Source organism: Coenobita brevimanus, chromosome 53 (genome assembly GCF_032717465.1).
Source record: "Coenobita brevimanus isolate Jiangsu-jjx chromosome 53, ASM3271746v2, whole genome shotgun sequence".
Lineage (NCBI taxonomy): Eukaryota > Metazoa > Arthropoda > Malacostraca > Decapoda > Coenobitidae > Coenobita > Coenobita brevimanus.
Genome location: NC_137006.1, coordinates 10,773,860 through 10,794,971, shown reverse-complemented (window position 1 = coordinate 10,794,971; position 21,112 = coordinate 10,773,860). Strand labels below are relative to the sequence as shown.

The following is a 21,112-nucleotide window of genomic DNA, read 5'->3' as shown; positions in this document are numbered from 1 at the left end:
TTTTGGCCTTCGGACTAGCAGTTTCGTAGCTAGCAGTGCTAACCACTCGGCCACCACAGCTGTATAGAGGTGATCATCCTACCACCATGACTATTACTATCAATATTGTTGCGTCCCAGTCCCCACACTGCCACAGGCTCCAACAGCAGTAGTACAGTACAGGAAGGACGTTGCCCAGTGAGTTGTTCTTCTTATGGTCAGCCTTTAGGTGTGCAGTAAACAAGATCAGCTGAGGTGAAAATAAACACTGGCTCCTTCAAGGTCACAGCCTTTGTTTACCATGTAATTCCACTTAATTCTTTCCAACTTCACTGTTCTCACAAGCACTGGAGCAATACACACTTTACTAACTGTTATTACATTTAATGCTAAACACTTCACTGTTTTCTCAACTTCCAATGATATACAAACTTCAATAACCCGTCACTGTTTGCCACTGTTTTCACAAGTACCAAAAATATACAATCTTCACAGACAGTAATTACACTTAATGCTTGCAAAGCAACTCTCCACAAACTTCACTACCAGCACTGCACCAAAACCGACTGCACTTCACTCACACTGAACTGAAACCCGACTAGCAACTCAAAACAGAACTGACACTCGACTAAACTTGTTATAAGCTCTACCCCATCTTATATAAGCTTGCATTACTCTCGAAACTTCTACTTCTCCAACATTCTAGGACATACTGTCTTGCATCAGCCCCTAGCAGCAGCAGTTACCAACTACGAGACATCAAAACATGCTAGAGTTTTCCTACATTACATAACACTCCAAATCATTTACCATACGAACTTAAACTGCATGATTTAACAATCAATCACTTAAATAAAACATTGAGAAAAAGCACATTAAATTAATGCATAACTTAGTAAATAACTACGCTCACAAACAACAGGCTAACTGGCAACTCTGACGACTCGTACCGAAACTTACGGTACCAGAAACGTCTCGAAGGTACGAGACTACCTAACTGGCAGATCCCACTTCATAACAGTATCGCAATCAGCAACACTCCCTGCTACTGACACAAATAAGGCGACAATATATATATATATATAAATATATATATATATATATATATATATATATATATATATATATATATATATATATATATATATATATATAAAGAGAAGCAGACCTTGAAGAAATCCAACAATAAATAAATAAAATCATTCATTAATAAATGAATGTGGGGAGGCGAAGCACATTTGCTCCTGGTGTTGTTTCAGGGACATGCATAATCACAGACAAAAGGAGTGTCCTTAATTTTGATGAAAATATCTGCTGAAAGGCTAAATTTTGGTGTGGTCCGCTTTGTGTCATAGGGACTGTTGGGAGCACTGACATGAGTTGCCATTTGCTCCAGGTGACGAGCCTATGAATGCGAACGTATTTTTTACAACTACTGTAAGCGAACTAAATACATAAACTGTTGTGTTTTTCTGACTGCTAATTTTACTTGATAAATATGTGAACAGTTTTTTATGTGTTCCACTTTTTTATCATCATGTTAGGAACACTGCTATTGAATTAGCTAAAGATGTGTCCGGATGTTGATTCTACTTCATAATTAATTTTACTTCTGCTAAGCTTAATATGGTAATGATAAGCTGTGTTTGTCATTATCTGTCATAAAACAATGTTGTTATATATAAAGAAAAGGTTACTTTATAATAAAAATCGAATGTTTTGTTATCAATGGCGAAATGAATGATATGAATCCCACAGGCTGGAGTTCGAACACATTACACAGAAGACGGAAGTAAAAACCCCCGTGCTTCATTCCAAGTTCAGTTCGTCTCTTACGGAATAAGAACTGTTTACAGGTCCTACCGTCCATTGTTGTGATATTTTCCTGGTCCTGTGTTGATTTGGTAACAGATGGACGACCTGAACGATGGCTACTGTCCATTGTGCCTTTCTTCCAGAAGTGCCTAATCACATTTCTACAATTCTGCTGTAACCGAATGTTTAAACCATCTGTTCGGGATTCTTTTCTCCTAAAGAAAGGTATATTATGCCCTCTCTCATCTTCCCAGTAGTTGGACGCATGTTTTTTGCCCTCTCCATACCAAGGTATATATTAGGTCTGCCTGACGTTTTGTATTATGTAACGGACAAGTATTTAACGTTTTGTATTATGTAACGGACAAGTATTTAACGTTTTGTATTATGTAACGGACAAGTATTCATTGCCTTACCGAATAAGGTTCACATTCCTTGCTTGGACATGGCAATATTCGCAAATAAATGTTGAGGCCTCGGAACTTCCTGGGTTTATTTACACTGCCATCTCATCAGCGGCAGAAAGGAAGCTTGAGGAAAGTCAGGCTAACCAACCACGAGTATGTATCTGTGGCAGAGCTCTCATAATGTTTCACAGGTTACACTTAATCTTCGGACAAAACCGGGACACGAATTTTGTCTTTCATTGTACCGAATCCTGTATGGAAAACAGCGAGGACTCTGAGACATACCCTCACATGTCACCACTTCCCAACTAATACCCACCGTTCGCTTTAACCGCATACTGTTAACATTGTTACTGGTGTTGTTTCAGGGACATGCACCTTGACCTGTGTGGGGGACAGCGGGGACTCTGCCACCACATGAACCCCATCCAGGGAGAACAGCTCCTTCAATATCTTAGAAGAGTTGTATTTACAGGTCAGTTGCTCTGTAAATCAATCAGTTCTCCAGTTTTTCTATCAAACTTTCTCATTTCTCTTCTCATTACACATCCTATCATGTCTAAGCCATTCTCTTGTTCTCTCTTTCCTCCTCCCAGGCATCCCACTCTCATATTCCCTTACTTAATATCTCATAGCTTGTTTCTTCATCTTGTTTAGGTCTCCCTCTACTGTTTGCGTTGATTTATTTTGATTACCGGGGAGGATCGCTTTTGACCCTGAGGAACATTTACATGTAACGCGAAGACATGGTCACCGCCCAGAGGAGTGACCTGACAGAGCTGCTTATACAGGTATAAATTCATTCAAGTACACCAAATGTCAATTAAGCAGCACGATAAAAAGAAAACTAGCGGAATTCTTTATTTTGTAGTCAAATCTAGCACTTTTACACCTGCCCCCTGGTGCTCGTTTTTAAGGTTAACTACTGTGTAAGATTAACCTAAAGTTTTTGATGATATATTTTGTGCAGTTTTAGGTTTCACGTTTTTAAAACAATTGCCCTTCTGAAGTAAAGACTACGATTTTAAGACACTTGTTTAATTTTGCATTTCATCTCGATCACAAAGGTTGGGTGGAGGATAATTTCATAGGATATCCCTCATGATCAAGATGCATGGGGTACTTATCTCCCGCATCCCCTCCAGCATCTTCGCCCATGCCCTATATTTCCGCTCCCAGCCATCCATACTCACACAGTCTCTCAGGCCACTTCATTGGCTTTCCTTATCTTCCCATAAAAGCTTTCACCCTAGGGTTGGTTGGAATTTATTGCTCAAATAATTACACTCAGGATCACTAAACCTAAGGCCCCAATGCAAGAACGAGACTTGAGCCGAACCTGGGACTTGAGTCGGTCTTAAATCTGACTTGAGACGTGCCCGCCAAAAATCGTTATGCAGAAACAAAGCTTGAGTCTCACAGACTGAGCCGATGCTCTCAAGTCCAAGCCACCTCTGATTGGGCTTGAGTTGGACTTCAGCATTGAGAACCTGTTATTTAATGACTTTACAAGGTAGACTTACTTTTAAAACTATGTAATAATCATGAACATCCCCAGTGCAACAATAGACGGTGGCTGCGAGATCTTGGTAAAAAAAAAAAAAAAAAATACAAAATTTACAGTCGTTTGTAAGATATACCACTATCAGCTGAGTTCTGCACACTTGTATAAGTTATACTAGAATAATTATCAGTCGTGAGATGATCACACATGCAAGTCTTGCTAGCAGTGCCTTATGATATTCATATCTGAATTACGATGACATTATTCATGTACAATATGGAGTTGGCTACTGGGCTACGAATAAAAATATTCTTGTACACATTTCTATATAATTCTAATCAACGTGAACTTTATTATACGGTTTTCATAATGCCTAGTGCGTTTCATTTTGTGAAAACAAAATATCATATGGTTAACAATCCACTGTGCTTAATCACTACTTGAATGTGATCGTTACTGTTGCTAAAATTTTGTGAAACACAGCTACAATTGCAAAAAGGTGGATTTTGCTAGTGTCCCTTTGTTGACCCACACAGTAAGTTCATGTTTTTCAGTGCGTCTAACGACGCTCTTCGCAAAGTTGGAATTTAACCGGTTGGGCAAGCTGCAGAGGCAGGGCGAGCAGGCAGTCGGGTATAAATCTGGGAGTAGGACTTAGAGAACATAATTGAAATTAACTGATGAATCATAAAATTGGAACTAACGAAGGATATTTTGATTGATCGATAATTCATAGGAAAAAACTGGAACAAAACTTAATGGTTTACATTACAGTTCCTTAAATTACGCAAAACGTTCCTAAAACTGCAGAATATTGGATTTTCTTGGTGTTTCTCTGTTGGCATAATTTGGAACTACACGTTTGTTCGTGCGTCTAACAACGCTTTTCCGAGTGCCGGAGCAGAGCAGGCCAACCAAGCGGCGCATGTAGGGCGAGCAGAAACCCATGTGTAAATTTGAGGTTTAGGGTCAGAGAAAATAATTCAAGTTAACTCATGTATCATATAATTGGAACTAATGAAGGCTATTCTGACTGATTAACTCTGATAAAATTCAGTTTAAATTTAAGGGTGTACATTACAGATGATACAAAGTTGCGAACATGGATTTTCTTAGTTTCAGTTTGTTGGTTCAAGTTGGAACTACAAATTTTTCGGTACATCTGATCACACTTTTTGTTATCAGGCCAGGCGACTATCGCAGGCAAGGAGAGCAGAAAATAATGTGTACACATTCAAGAGCTGGACTCAGAGAACATAATTCAGATTAATTAATGATTCATAGACTTGGAATTCTTGAAAGTTATTCATTCTGACTGATCCTTACTTATATACAAGAGAATGTTTATCTGTTTATTTCTTTTGTAAGGAACTCTCTAAACGGTCCTTATAGGTGTAGCTTTTTCCGACAGATTTAATTATGTACATTACAGTTTTTAAAGTGGTACCCCTAATGGCCAAGATTAGAACTAATTAGAATTAATCAACATGGTAAACACAGGGGAACCAAGTACGGCCCAGTAGAGTTTTAATTTCTACAGTGATATAATTATTAGCTACAATGGGTTGATAGATAGACGGATTGGTGGGGTGGGCAAGGCGGGTAGGTGAGTGGGTGGGTGGGTAGTGAGAAAGTAGGTCCATGGTAGGAATAAGTCCATGGGAAATATATCCCTGTGGAATTAGGCCCATGCAGGAGCGTAGGTTCAATAGATAGAATGGGACCCCGGGGTTCCTTGTTAACAGGAAGAAAGACAATCCAGTGACCCATGCATTGGCGGCATGCACGATCGTGGTGTTTTACCCAGGCAATGCTGAGTACCCCTGCTGATTTCTTACATACTCCGTCCATAACTTCGAATTTGTACAATACAAACTGAATCTTAGCATAAGCCTTTTAACTCATATTATTGCTCTCCGTCACTGTTATTGCATCATGATAACGTAAGCTTTGTTATGCAATTCTTTACCTGTTTTCATTATTCTTGAAAGGAATGAACTGATAACGTAGTAGTCTATCATGGAATTTTTGTACAATACTTTGCAAGTTTTATAACTTACTAACCTTCGCTGACGCGAGTGAAAAGTCAGGACTTTCCACTAGAGGTATATCCTGTAGCTGTATTCATTAAAATTTATTCCTGTACAATTCATGTAATATATTGGCCAAAAAAAAGTAAGCGTTAACAAGCAAGCAATAGATGCTCACATAATATCTGAATGCTCAGATGTGACCTAATCAACGGTCGGTAATGACAGTATCTACGCAAATAATGACAACAGACTAAACACATCAGCTATTTTACGTTTTATAAAACCTCTTTTTTTTTTATCTTGCCTTACTCGCTAAATTAACTCAAAAGTCAGCGCCGTGACTGGTTGATTTTAAAACTGTCGAAGGCTCGCTCCAGCTCCAAGACTTAAGCCCGACTCTGACTTGAGCCTCGACTCAGCATATGGCCGAATCAAGCCGCTTGAGCCCGATTTGAGTTAGCCGTAAGCCTGAGCTGAGGACCGCCCCAAGCCCGACTTCCAATTCCGGCTCGACTTCTTATGACATTTGGGCCTAAATATCAGGACTAAGTAGCCTTTCCTTGGGCCTCTGCGTTAATACAGGACAATAAAGGAGAGAATGATAGACAGACAGACAGACAGAGAGATAAACAGATAGATATGCAGATAAATAGACAGACATATGGATGGATAGATAGCTTTTCCATTTACATCACTCATTGCATCTCTGTATCTCGCTCTCAGTCCCCCCTCTCCATCTACTCCCAACCACAGTACCCTTATAAACTCTTACACAATTCCTTCTATATGTCTCCTCACCTAGTTCTCGGTCTCCCTCTCTTCCCAATCACCTCTTTCTCTTGTACTGTCAGTCAGTCTTTTATCCTCCATTCCCGACACTGAGTTATAGCCCATCACCATTTTTTATAAATTTTCATTGAAAATAATATTAAACTTTTTCATCCATTTGTTCTAGTTTGCTAATAGAGGGTCAAAAGGGGTGGGTAGTGTTTTGATTTGATATTCTTTTGCACAGCTATTTCCCTACTTTGATGAAACTGTGGTAGTTGTAGTAGTAGTAGTAGTAGTAAATATAGTTGTTACCCCACGTATCTTAAGTCCACCATCGCCTTCTCAGTCGACTGGGAAAGGGTTGAGAGGCGTTTGCATAAAGAAGCAGGGGAGCCGCTCAGCTATGTCAGTGCCACAGCACAAAGGGGCCCCTTTCCGACACCAAGTTATGTGGTGAAACTGTTTTATACTTTCATGAAGGTGTAGAGGTAAAGGTGGTGGCAGGCGCCACGGGGATTCTCAGCCCCGTCATTAAGGTCTTTGAGCCTGTGACAGGTTATTCACTCACTAGCCTGGTACACAATCATGCAAGTTACGACAGTTACCTGCCATGGTACACATTGTTCCTACCAAGCCACAAAGGGTGGATGGACTCCTGAAACAGTGGCATGAAGGGCTCATACCAGGATTCGCAATCAGCCGCTTCCGGCCGGTCATTTTATGACAGAACTTACTACTTGGCCACAGTGACGACATGTCTTGAATATCTAGTTAGTTTGGTTGTATGCCTTACAACTTTACAGATTAATTAATTGTCATGATCAAGGTCATCTTTATTATCGGCAATAATTAATTTGACATTGTATTCGACCGCTATTTTAATTCGTCATCAACAGCAACATAGTCATCGTCATTGTCATCATCATCATCAATCATCAATCAGTCTTCATCATCAATCAGTCACCATCAATCAGCCACCACTGATCAGCCACCACCATCAATCAGCCACCATCATAAATCTGTCATCAATCAGCCATCATCAACCCATCATCAGTCAGCCATCATCAGTTTATCTTCATCATCAAGCAGCCATCATCATCAATCAGTCATCATCAATCTGCCTTGATCATTAATCAGTCATCATCAATAAATCATCATCATCATCAAAAAATCATCATCACGATTAATCAATCAGTTATCAAGATCAGCCATCAACATCAATCAATATCAGTCATCATCATCATCATCAGTCAGTCATCATGAGTCAATGGTCATCAGTCATTCGTCATCAATCAGCCATCAGCTTCAGTAAATCATCATTAATTGGCCATCCTCATCAATCAGTCACATTATCAATCAGCCATCAACATCAGTGAGTCATCATCAACCAGCTATCCCCATCAATCAGTCACATTATCAATCGGCCATCAACATCAATGAATCATCATCAACCAGCTATCCCCATCAATCAGTCACATTATCAATCAGCCATCAACATCAATGAATCATCATCAACCAGCTATCCTCATCAATCAGTCATCATTATCAATCAGCCATCAACATCAATGAATCATCATCAACCAGCTATCCCCATCAATCAGTCATCATTATCAATCAGTCCTCATTACTCTCGTCATTCTTGACAATTTCCTCATCATGTTCACCATCTTATTCATCATCATGGTGTTCCTTTTCCCAGTATGGGAATGATCTACTACTTAGACCTTTCCGAATAGAGCTGTCTTGACGCAGAATAAACAACATAAATGTGGCATTATCTTTTTGAAAGAATTAATATTTGTAAGGGTACAGAAATTAAGTGTTTCTGTCAACTATGTAGTGTCTGGCTCTCATTTCGGAGTGTTTTCTTAAAGGTACAACAACTTCTCAGTAGGAAAAATATCATCATCACCCTTTGCATGATATCAGCAAGAAATTTCCTTTTACACGTACGTAAAGAGGATAAAATGAGAGGGTGCAAGATAAAGAGAATACCTATAGTTAGGTGGCCAGTGATCTCAAAGCTTGGGGGTGATGTCATGGATGACGAAAGATAAAGCTCATTGTTTTGCATTTTACACCTTAGCATCTTCATTTGCTATTTATATCCTTTTATCGATAAAATTTACATCAGTAACATATGAACGAAGACTGAAGAGCAATGTAGAAAATATATCGCTTAAGGATGAGGTGTTATGAAAACTCTAAAGCCATGGTAACCACCGAATTGTGGACCTGTGCATTGTGCTAGTGAAACAATACGTCTTTGCCGAGCTATTCACTACCTTTTGTCTTGACATTCTCAAGCACCAAAGAATCATTGCCTTTTCTTCAAATTCATGTAATAGTAAAGAAAGTTGACCTTAATAACTGTACATCTTCTCTTGGTAAACTCAGAGACTTCCAGCCTGCCATCATGTATAATTTATGATATCTATCAGGAAAGAGCAACACGAGTGAGCTACAGTTTCCTTTGCGTTTGTGCATATCAGCATATTTATGAATCAGGTGCGCCTAAGCTCTTTATTTGAATATATAAACTTCCTCTTTATGACACCATGGTGATAGACAAGCTTGGTATATCATCATTCACTTAAACGTTATTGTAGTTGCAGTATGACACTGGTAATGTAGTGCTCTTGTAGGCTATGACTGTTAATGGTTGTGAAAGGTTAATAAACATCATACTTTTTCTATCAACAGGTCTGAGCGTTAAAAGATTATAAGTAACGGGAATAACAGTGAATAATTCGACACTATCTACTCCAAATAGTAGTCTTGTGGTACTGTGACAGAAACATAACAAGACTCCTCATCTTCCAACAATGCTCCTGATCTGCCAACATTTCCTTTACCCTCTTATAACATGCATGAGTGGAGACAAGTTCATGTTTGACGACACGGAAATCGGACCTGCAGCAGTACGGTGGAGTGATAGTATGGTAGTGTGGAACTGGTTTGATGGTGTTGTAGTGCTGTAGTGCTGTGTGGTAGTCGTGTAGTGCTGTAGTGCTGTGTGGTATTGTAAGGGACACATAACAGCTTCTAACCTTTATCCTGACAGGTCTGAGAAGTGAAACGTTCAAGTTAGGCGAGGAACGAGACAAATATGGTATTTTTCATCACCATCATCATTTAACAGCAGCAGCGTAGTAGTGTGGTGTGCTATGTATGACAGATTTGCCATGCTCCCTAACTCTAATTTTATTCACAACAGGTCTGAGTGGCGACAGTTTCAGGTTCGACCACCAGGGTGATGGACCAGCTCGGTACAACATAATACACTTCAAACAGGAGAGTCGTGGTAACTACGCCTGGGTTACCGTGGGTCAGTATGTGGAAGGGCAGCTTAAACTTAACATGTCAGGTAAGTAAGCACCTTAGTAAACTTTATTACACAGCTTGATATGCAACTGGAAACTCTATAATCTTTACTATGGGACACCATATGGAAGGACAGCTTAAATTTAACTCGTCAGGTAAGTATGCAGCATATCAGATTATACTCCACAACTTCTTATACTGCTGAAGCTTATGAATCCTTTACTGTGGGTAGGTATGTAGAAGGAAAACTCAAATTTGACACATCAGGCATGTAAACAGATTTATGACCAAGTTTTTAAATCTTCAGTAAACAAAGTATTTTACTGCTTAAATTTGTATTTTTTGTATTGTAGGTAGAAAAGACACAATCGCGGATAGTAATGTTCTCCAATTTGGGGGCCAGTATCTGTATGCTCTTGCGCACTTTTCTGAAAAGTTTCTTGGACTGCAAAGCCTGTTTTAAGAGATTTGGAAAGCCATTGCTCACAATCGTTATTTACCGTATTTTTTTTTTTTTTTTTGGCCTATCGACCATTGGGACAAAGCCCCTGGTCATTAACCCGCGGCGTCCCGTCAATGTGAATTAACGTCCACACGTTTTGTCACTGCCAATCCCGTTGATGTACATAAACGCGAATCAATTGCAAGGTCCCTAATTTGCACAATTTTCAATTTTCACGAGTAATTTTTGGTACGTATACACGGGACACCTTCCTCTACCAGATGCCAGGCAGGGACAATGCCTTACCTAGCATGACCTCTCCCCCCCCCTGCATGCCATTGTCTCAGCAATTCATCTGTTATCAGTGACCTGGCCAGTAAAGCCATGTCACGCCACGGTACGAAATTCAGGGACAGAGTGATTCCCCAATCGATGACAATGTGGAGGACAGACTTTACATAGCATTAGAGGAAGAAACAGTTAGAAATGATCAGGTAATGTGGCAAAAAAAGGTCAGGTATGGTGATGAGTTAGTGAGTGAAACAATGCTTATAATGCCTATATTACTGTTTGAAAACCAATATATTCTCGTATTACATATAAAGTCGTACCAAGTAAATAAATAAATACCGTTTATGAGTGGTGTGAAATAGTTACCCTCCCACAGAACTCGTTTTCTTTGGTGCCAGCCTGTTAGAAAACCCTGTAAGGTAAGGAGGTACTGGTACCTGGATCGAGTATTTTAAACCTCAGGTGAGCGATTTCTCTATGAATTTTCGATGTTTCTCACCAAAAGCAGAGGTTTGAGCCCAAAAAAAAAATTTCCAAAAATGGTCGGGATTGGGGGGAGTCAGTGGTGGAAAACTGGTCGGGATGGGGCGGGTTAAGGCCATATATATATATATATATATATATATATATATATATATATATATATATACAGTTACCCATATATACATATATATATACAAATATATATATACATACATACACACACACACACACACACACACACACTTCCATGCATATATACAGACATACTTTCACTCACACGTATATATATATATATATATATATATATATATATATATATATATATATATATATATATATATATATATATTTATATAAACACCAACGTAATCAGGAACATCTTTAATAAATTGGTGACGTTTCGACAACTCGTTTGTCATTTTCAAACCTATAGAAAATACAATAAAATCAAAGTAAACACCATGTCTATGATAAAAATACGAAAACTAAAGTAAAAAACCAAAGTAAAACACCATGTCTAATAAAATACAAGTGAAGAATTATTATGATAAGATGAGGAAATGAATTATACATAGCTAACGTTGGTGGGATGCTACTAAGTACAAGGAAAATTTAAACAGAAATACATGTAATAAGACAATACATAAGTCAAACCTTAAAAACAGAGAAGGGGCGTGGAGCAGTCATGTGTGCCCAGTGTGGGCTGTAGGTGGTGAGTGAGGAGTGATTCAGCCAGGAGGCGTGTTACCTCGTCACGACAAGCGTGGACAACAGAAAAATCTGATTCGCTTATGGGATGGCCTAAGGCTTCACAGCAATTTCGGATGGCAGAGAAAGGTGGCCTAGCCATAGGTAGACCGGTTCTATATGACCGTCCCCGATGTTCTGCAATTCTTACTCGTAACTGCCTCTTTGTCTGTCCAATATAAGACGCATTACAGCGACTACAGTTATAATTATAGACAACAGAGGATTGCAGAGCGTCAGGGATTCGGTCTTTATGTTTGAACCATTGTCCAATGGTGTTGCCGGGTTTGAAAATTGTTCTAAGACATACTTGAGGGTAAAATTCCCTAACTAAACTCGATATATTATTACGTATGGAAAAACTTTTTGGACCTAAAAATGGCAAGATACAATATACAGGTGATTTGTTTGCTGTGAGTTTAGGAGTAGGTGGGTTACGGATCTTATTTAGTTGTCTTCCCATATGGGTTTGTGTGAAAGACATTGGGAAACCATTAGAGAACAATGTTTTCGTAAGAAAACTCAATTCCGAGTGTAAAGCAGAATAAGATGAACAAATATTATAAGCTCTGGTCAGCAGGGTCGACACCAAATTGCGTTTAAACTGAATTGGGATTGCTGAGTTGAATTTCATGGTTAATCCTGTGAAAGTGGGTTTGCGGTATACTGAAGTGATGAAGGAATTAGTAGTTTTTTGGACTAGTATATCAAGAAAGGGAAGTTTGTTATTTTCTTCAATATCAGAAGTGAAATGAATGTTAGCATGCCTCGAGTTTAAATAGTTTAGAAAAAGAGGGATGTGGTCTGGAGACCTAAACAATAAAAATGTATCGTCGATATATCTACGGTAGAGGAGAGGTTTGAAATGGAAGGGGCATTGCTGTAGCCAGTTTGTCTCATGGTAACACAAAAATGCGTTTGCTAAGCAGGGACCTAGGGGATTCCCCATCGCCACTCCATCAATTTGCTTATAAGATTTTCCGTTAAAAAGGAAAAGACAATCTTTAGAAGCGAGAGACAGTAATTTACGGAACTGGTTCATATCAAATCCATCTATTATTTTCTCGTGTTTAAATACTTGTTTGGTGCAAATGTCTATAGTTTCATAAAGAGGAATATTAGTGAACAGGGACTTTATATCGAAAGAAGCCATAGTACAGTGGTCAACATCGTAGTTACAAATCTCCTTAGCGAAAGTAAATGAATCTTTAACCGTATAGCAATTTGTTCCTGATTACGTTGGTGTTTATCTTCATATTGAGACTACGCTTCCCCCATGGTGAATCTATTGCATCTGTATATATATATATATATATATATATATATATATATATATATATATATATATATATATACACATATATATATATATTTATAGATAGATAGATAGATAGATAGATAGATAATAATTTTTATTTTATTTTTTTGTATTTTTATTTTTATTTTTTTATTTTTTTTTATTTTTTGGCCTTACATTATAAACAAAAATGCCTAATCTAAAGAACCTGAAACTAACCACCTACCTGACAAATCACTAACCTATACTAAATCCTAAAGAGATAAATAACTAAACCTACACTAATGGTTGAAAGACCTCGACCAAGAGAACATCATCGACTGCAGATATGTAATGCCTCTCTACATTACACACCTGCACTCATCACTTGGTGACTGTCAGTCGAGGCACAACCTAATGTAGGGGACATCAATATATGAAAGAGAACCAGACAAGTCAGGAACATTTCCATATACGTCAGCTGTTGGCCCAAATTAGTAACTTCAGGAATATGGTATAATGTATTTACATAATATGCACAAAAAGTGAAGAACCTCGCCCAACAGACCACCATCGACTGCAAGTGTCCAATACCTTTCTATATTGCACACTTGCACTCATCAGCTGGTGACTGTCAGTTGAGGAACGGAATTTAATGAAGGGGATATCAATATTAGAAATAGGTCAGTGGGAGGAGGAACTATTTCAAATACGTCAACTGTCAACCCTAATTAAGAGTACAATATATACATATTTACAGTTGATAAAAACCATAACCACACAGTAAAAAAGTCACATCACTCTGATCAGTCCGGTCTGTCTCAAGAAAGCCATCAATTTATCAGTCATAACAATGTCCCCATCACCCAGGATGGTGGAAAGGGTGAAGGGGACATCTACTGTGCCGCAGTAAATTATAAGTGAAGCACGTTCACGAATAAATCGCCGACAGCTCGGGATGATATGACTGATAGATAACACTGCATTACAGATGTCACAGTGCGGTGGGAAGCGTCTTTCCATATATGGTTTCATGTGAGTTAAAATGGTGGCATTGAGCTGTATTCTAGCCAATACTTTTTCTTCAAGGCGACTGGGGCGGTTAGCAGTGTCCCAGTCGCCTAGGTGCGGCTTGCAAGTTGGAATATTTAGTCTGGTCCACTGACCTTGCCACAGAAGATTTATTGATTTCTTTCCAAGAGAGAGACTCGACCGCAGATCACGAGAAACGTCCCAAGTCTCCTCGAGCTCTACAGCCGACTTTGCAAGTAAGTCAGCCTGCTCATTGCCGTAGATACGACAATGACCAGGCACCCAGATCAGCGTGAATGACTTGTTGCATGAATGCAATTTATTAACGATGCGGCCCAGGATCTCGTGAGAGTCCGTAGTACAAGATGCAATTGCCTGAAGGGCTGATTGTGAATCAGAAAATATGACAAATGAGTCATGTCTAGCATTAAGAGCATAGTCTATCGCTTTGTCAATAGCAAAAAGTTCGGAGATAAACACAGATGTGAGTCGGCAACCAATACCTAAGTGCACATTCAGTCGACCACACACTTGCACCCACACATTCACTACTTGGAGCCGTCGGTGTACAATTAAGGGGACCCCAAGTGACGAATGATGATGTTACGAAACAAGTGGTGGACCTCCGCCTCCGGCGCCTTGGCCTTTGGTGCTGGGAGCCATGATACATCCACTGTAAAACCGGGAGGCTCCCAAGGTGCTATATTTTTAAACACCAACTTGTCACAGTCACTGGGGTCCACACCAAGCTCCTGAGTCAGTAAGTGGAGGCGAACAGCAAGTGGCCAACGCACCCCCCGCAGAAGGTGGTGGTATTGATGCAGGGGGGTACAGGCCACATTGCCGATATTACTTTTCCTTAATGTTCGTAACCCGTACGATAATGCCAGGTGGTCACGGCGAATACGGAGGGGAGGCACATTCGCCTCCACTTCTATACGAGCTACGTGGGTACACCGGACGGCTCCAAGACACATTCGCAAACATTTATTCTGTAGCACATCCAATCCTTTCAGCATGGCATCGGACGCCGAGCCATACACCTGTGCGTCATAGTCTAGCTTTGATCGAATGAGGGACTTATACACCATTAATAAAGATTTTCTGTCGGCACCCCATGTAGTACCCGCTAGGCACTTGAGGACATTACTGGTTTATTTCAATGAGCAAGCAAAGTATTAACATGAATTTTAAAGTTCAAACGACGATCAAAATGAATTCCCAAAAACTTTATAGAATTTTGAAAAGGTACCGCATGATTATCCAAAGTTAACCTGCCCCATCCCGTCGACGTATGGGTACGTTGCAACGATTTGCATTTGCCAGTCCCGGCGATGTACCAGTACGTCATGCAATTGCTAGGTCCCTAATTTGCACAATTTCCAATTTTCGCACGTGATTTTTCGTATGTATACACGGGACACCTTCCTGTATTCCTCTACAAGATGCCAAGCAGGGACAATGCCTTACACAGCATAACCTCTCCCCCCCCCCGTGCACGCCATTGTCTCGGCAATTCACCTGTTACCAGTGACCTGGCCAATAAAGACATTCAGGGCCAGAGTGATTCCCCAATTGATGACAATGTGGAGGACAAGGTTTACATAGCATTAGAGGAAGAAAGAGTCAGAAGTGATGATCAGGTAATGTGGGAAAAAAAAGGTCATGAATGGTGATGAGTCAGTGAGTGAAACAATGCTTATAATGCCTATTTTACTGTTTGAAAACCAATATACTCTTGTACTACATATAAATTCGTACCAAGTAAATAAATAAATACCGTTTATGAGTGGATAAAATAGTTACCCTCCCATAGAACTCGTTTTCTTTGATGCCAGCATGTTAGAAAACCCAGTCAGGTAAGGAGGAACTCCTACATGGACTGAGTATTTTAAACCTCAGGTAAGCGATTTCTCTATGAATTTTCGATGTTTCTCACCAAAAGCGGAGGTTTTAGCCAAAAAAAAAATTTTCGAAAAGACCTCGGGACTGGGGGATGTTGGAGGTGCGGAAAACCTCGGGATGTGACAGGTTAAGCACAAATTAGGTACGTTATGAGTTGTAAAAACTACAGCGGCACACTTATGGACAGAAAACTTGAAACCCCACTGCAAGGCCCATTGGTGTACGGAGTCAAGGGCTGCTTGAATCCGCCCAGCTGAAAATTGTGTCTTACGGGAGGAGTGCCATATTGCACAATCGTCAGCATAGAGTGAGTATTTAACCCGCCCCATCCCGACGTATTCTGGGCAGTGGTATGCCCCAGTCCCGACATTTTTGGACCTTTTTTTTGGGCTCAAACATCCGCTTTTGGTGAGAAACATCGAAAATTCATAGAGAAATCGCTCACCTGAGGTTTAAAATATTCGATTTAGGTATGAGTACTTCCTTACCTGACTGAGTTTTCTAACAGGCTGGCACCAAAGAAAACGAGTTCTATGGGAGGGTAACTATTTTATCCACTCATAAACAGCATTTATTTATTTACTTGGTACGAATTTATATGTAGTACAAGAGTATATTGGTTTTCAAACAGTAATATAGGCATTATAAGCATTGTTTCACTCACTAACTCATCACCATTCATGACCTTTTTTTCCCACATTACCTAATCATCATTTCTGACTGTTTCTTACTCTAATGCTATGTAAACTTTGTCCTCCACATTGTCGTCAATTGGGGAATCACTCTGGCCCTGAATGTCTTTATTGGCCAGGTCACTGGTAACAGGTGAATTGCCGAGACAATGGCGTGCACGGGGGGGGAGAGGTTATGCTGTGTAAGGCATTGTCCCTGCTTGGAATCTTGTAGAGGAATAGAGGAAGGTGTCCCGTGTATACGTGCCAAAAATCACTTGCGAAATCACTCGCGAAAATTGAAAAATGTGCAAATTAGGGACCTTGCAATGATGCCGCATTAATTCACGTTGCCGGGACATGAGTGCACATCATGTGCGGACGTTAATTCACGTTGCCGGGACGGCGCGGGTTAAGATTCCTGGGGATGGGAGCTGATAAGAGAATATCATTGATCATAATACTAAATAAAGTTGGACTAAGCACACTTCCGTGCGGCACCCCGTTTTCCTGGATAAATATATCCAATGTTACGTTACGGGGCAATTTGACAGAGAAAGTCCTGTCCCTTAAGAAATTTGAAATAAAAATAGGCAAATTTCCTCTTAAACCATAAGCATAGAGCTTCATTAGTATACCGTGTCGCCATGTCATGTCATAGGCCTTATGGATGTCCAAGAACACCCCTATCATGAATTCTTTATTGGCAAATGCCTCTGAAATACAATGCTCCAAATTCATTAAATGATCTAGTGAACTTCTGTATTTACGAATGCCACATTGTTGATCATTTAACAAATTCTTTGACTCTAAAACAAAAAGAAGCCTGTTGTTTACCATTCGTTCCACGACCTTACATAGACAAGAAGTCAACACAATAGGATGAAATGAAGTGGGATTCATAAGACGACCAGCCTCTTTGGGTATCGGTATGACTTGCGCAAAGTGCCATGAGTTTGGGAACGTTCGAGATTTCCAAATCTCATTGTACAATGCTAACATCTTAATCAGGTTGTCCTGATTAAGATGCTGGACCATACCATACGTGATGGTGTCTGGTCTGGGGCTGGTGTCTTTACAGGATTTAAGGGCAAGGAGCAGTTCATCTAGCATAAACTCTTGATTGTACGGGGAGTCTACCTCTTCTGTGGCAAAGTCAATGATCTGTAGCTCAGCCGTGCGTTTATAATGTTGGAAACGCGGATCATAATTGGCTGAGCTACTTACATGAGAAAAACTCCTGGCGAGGATGTTAGCAACGTCCACGGGCTCATCATAGATGGTATTATCGACCTGCAGGGTGGTAATAGGGAAGTATGGGCCTTTATTATTTAATATTCTTATGGTGGACCAGACTTTACTTAATGGTGTTGTACGAGTCACCGTGGACACAAAGGACCGCCAGGAGTCACGTTTGGCCCTTCTTATTATTCTCCTTGCCTCAGCCCGTGTTCTCGAACATTATTCAAATTTTGTGAGGTAGCTAACTGAGACGTGTCTGAGTCGGCCATAGTGCTGTCGTTATCATGATCTACTATTGAGTGCATAGAGGGTGTATCATTAGTTGTTGGTGAATTTACTTCTATGCTCCCAGGAAGGGGTGGATTTATCTCTTTACTCTCAGAGCATGGGGAGCATTCATCCGTACTGTCAGGTAGTGGTGAAGTTAGTGAAAACTGAATGACTGAGTTTATTTGGGAAAGCACCGAACGTGGATAATCCACGCTATATCCTGGGAACCCATAAATATCTATACTACTAGAAGCTGGAATAAGGGCGATGTTGTATTCTGCCATGGTGGGTAAACCGAGAAGCGCATCTGCTGGATATCTGAAGTCATTTGTAACTTGAAACGTGCTGTAAAAGGTGTCAAGGGTTTATCTAATTGTATCTTTAAAACAACCTGTCCTTTGACCTTACACTCTGAGCCATCCACACTGCATAAATGAATGTCAGGTCGTTTGAGGATTCTGAGCTATTTACCTGTTCTACTTTTGCTGTTTAAAGAGTTTTCGGATATCAAATTTACCATAGACCCCTTATCCATGAAAAACGAGGTTTGTATGTCTTCACTCGGTCCTAGAATAAGCCTGAAGAAGTTATAGGCCCTACCTGGCGTATGGGGAGTTGATTATCTGTTGTTACATTACATTTTTCTGACACGGGCGCTCCCCTTCCCCTGACTGGCGGCTGTTTAGGAAACGACACTCCTCAGTAGTGTGAGTCGTACTGTTCTTGTGATATCTGCATTTGGGACGACGCGATCACGAAGGTGTGCATTGTCTACGCTGTGAGTGATGGGGTCTGTACGAGTATTTACGGTTGCAACTGGATTCTCGATGCCCAGTGTTATAACAGTGCCAGGACACGGTTGAGGATTGTTTGCCCCATCGCACATTGGACTGGTCACGACCGCCGGTTGGTGATCTGTAACGTGAAAGGGAATGGTTTTGTGTTAGGTTTTCCTCTCATAAATGGTCGCGAACGTGAGTAATTCGATGAGGCAACCGAGGTGTGGAAAACTTGTGAGAATGAGGGGCGATTAGTGGCCTGACGAGTGAGGTTTGATCCTGTTCGTTCCTTGATGGCCTTTGAGATGTTTTGAATTTTGTCTCCTGAGTTGAATGCTATCTGTAGGGTTATTTCTTTCTGATTGGCATCTAGCCAGTTCATAAATCTCAGGTAACCCAGCAAATATCCAAAGTCGTTAAGTGAAATCATCAGGGATCCATTAATGTCTTTTACCCATTGGGTGCCACGCAACAACTGGCGCATCTCAGAACTAGTGGCCTTCATCACAGCTGCTGCCTCATACAATTTTGCATCTTTAGGTGGGACTTTCATATCCTCCTCCATTTGGTTTAACAAATTTGTAAAGCCAATGAGAGATGCGGCATTTGAATGCTGACAACATAATTGTATTAACTCATGGTGCAATTCATCAAATGTTTGACAGTCCTCAAAATGGCCTGAACGAATCGCGGCTCCAATTGGTGACTTGCCCTGGTGTAGCCGACCCATAAGGTAAGAGACTTTGAAGGGTTCATTTGTGATTTGTCTATTACGAATGTCCGTTTCTACCTCTCTGAGGAAGTCGTAAATGGACACTGAGTTATCTTTGCCGGTAAATTTAGGGCGGTTAGCATCATCCAAATATATTGACTGTGGAGGGGGGGGGGGTGTTTGCCATGGTTGGAAGAGGGTGAGTTTGGGGAAGTGTGGAAGTAATTGAAGTAGTTGGTTGAGAGGTAGTTAAGGTAATGGTTGTTACGTGTGGGTGAGTTGGGAGCTGAAGTGTTGTAGCAGAGATAGCGTGGGAAGTGGGAGGAGAAGGAGTTGAAGTAAGTTCCAGAGAGTCATTTAAAAATGAAGGTGTATCTGGACTTATTTTATCTGGAGAAAAAATATCTGGGTTCTCTTGAGCAGAAGGAGTAGTAGTAATGGTGGTGGTGGTAGTGAGAACGATATGAGGGAGTTCAGCTTCAGGAGTTGTCTGAGTATATGAAGAATATTTTTGATACGATCGACCACTACGAAGGTAAGTCACTGAATCGTCATTATTGGGATCTACCTGCTCACTTTCAGTGTCTTGTCGCTGGCGAACGGGAGAGAGCTCTGTTTTTGCAAAATATGATATGTAGTGAAGTGGGAAAAATTATAAATAGGGATGAGAATGAAAATGTTTATATACAATGTGAGAATGAGGGCATATGAAATATTTACAATGGTAATGAGAGTGAATAAGTACAATGGAGGCAAAAGGAACAATGAATCGGGCGAAGAAAAATGAGGTGAGAGGTGAGCGTGGTGGGTGAGGTGGCTGAGAAGTAAGGTAAATATAAGCGATGCACGATAGTGAATAAAAGACAGATGAATGATAATATGAGGCACAATCTGTAGAGAAAATCAGTAGAATAATCTCTATAGAAAGACAAGGAATGGGCTAATTAGAATAAACTATATATTTACATAATGAACACCGAAGCTCTGAGAAGGAAATGAAGTTTTGCTTGGTGGAGGAGAAGTTGAGACGTTACTTGAATGAAGTGTCCCTCCCCGGCTGCGGAGGTTACGGTGGGGGGGGGGGTGATGACGTCACAAGCTCAGGCGACGAATGTGAGGCCAGCTGGAGGGTCAGATGATCACCAGCGAGATATTGGATGGAGAGTGCCGGTGATGACGTAAAGACACATACCCTGGGCAAGGAGCTGGAGGGCCGCAGTTGCCTGGCGGTGCGGGTGGGGTCGGTGTTGATTGGTCAGTAATTTCGAAGGTGGGGTTGAGAGGGAGCGGTTGGGGTGTGGTGGGTTGTGTTGGGGTGGTAATTTTATAATTATCTAAAACAGGAGGAGCTTAAGAACTGGCACTTGATAGTTCCTTACTGAATAATCAGTTGTACAACAGCTGTTGAGAACCGATGTGGCCTGCAGGT

The 21,112-nt window shown here is 40.5% G+C and overlaps 1 protein-coding gene across 1 annotated transcript in view; it reads left to right on the top strand.

The window, feature by feature from the left end:
* Positions 1-21,112, top strand: part of LOC145400657 (metabotropic glutamate receptor 6-like) — a 123,345-nt gene that overhangs the window by 8,157 nt on the left and 94,076 nt on the right. The window contains exons 6-7 of the mRNA XM_080273091.1: positions 2,570-2,676; positions 9,727-9,876. Of these exons, the coding sequence (XP_080129217.1) occupies positions 2,570-2,676; positions 9,727-9,876 (257 nt within the window). The remainder of the gene's footprint in view (positions 1-2,569; positions 2,677-9,726; positions 9,877-21,112) is intronic.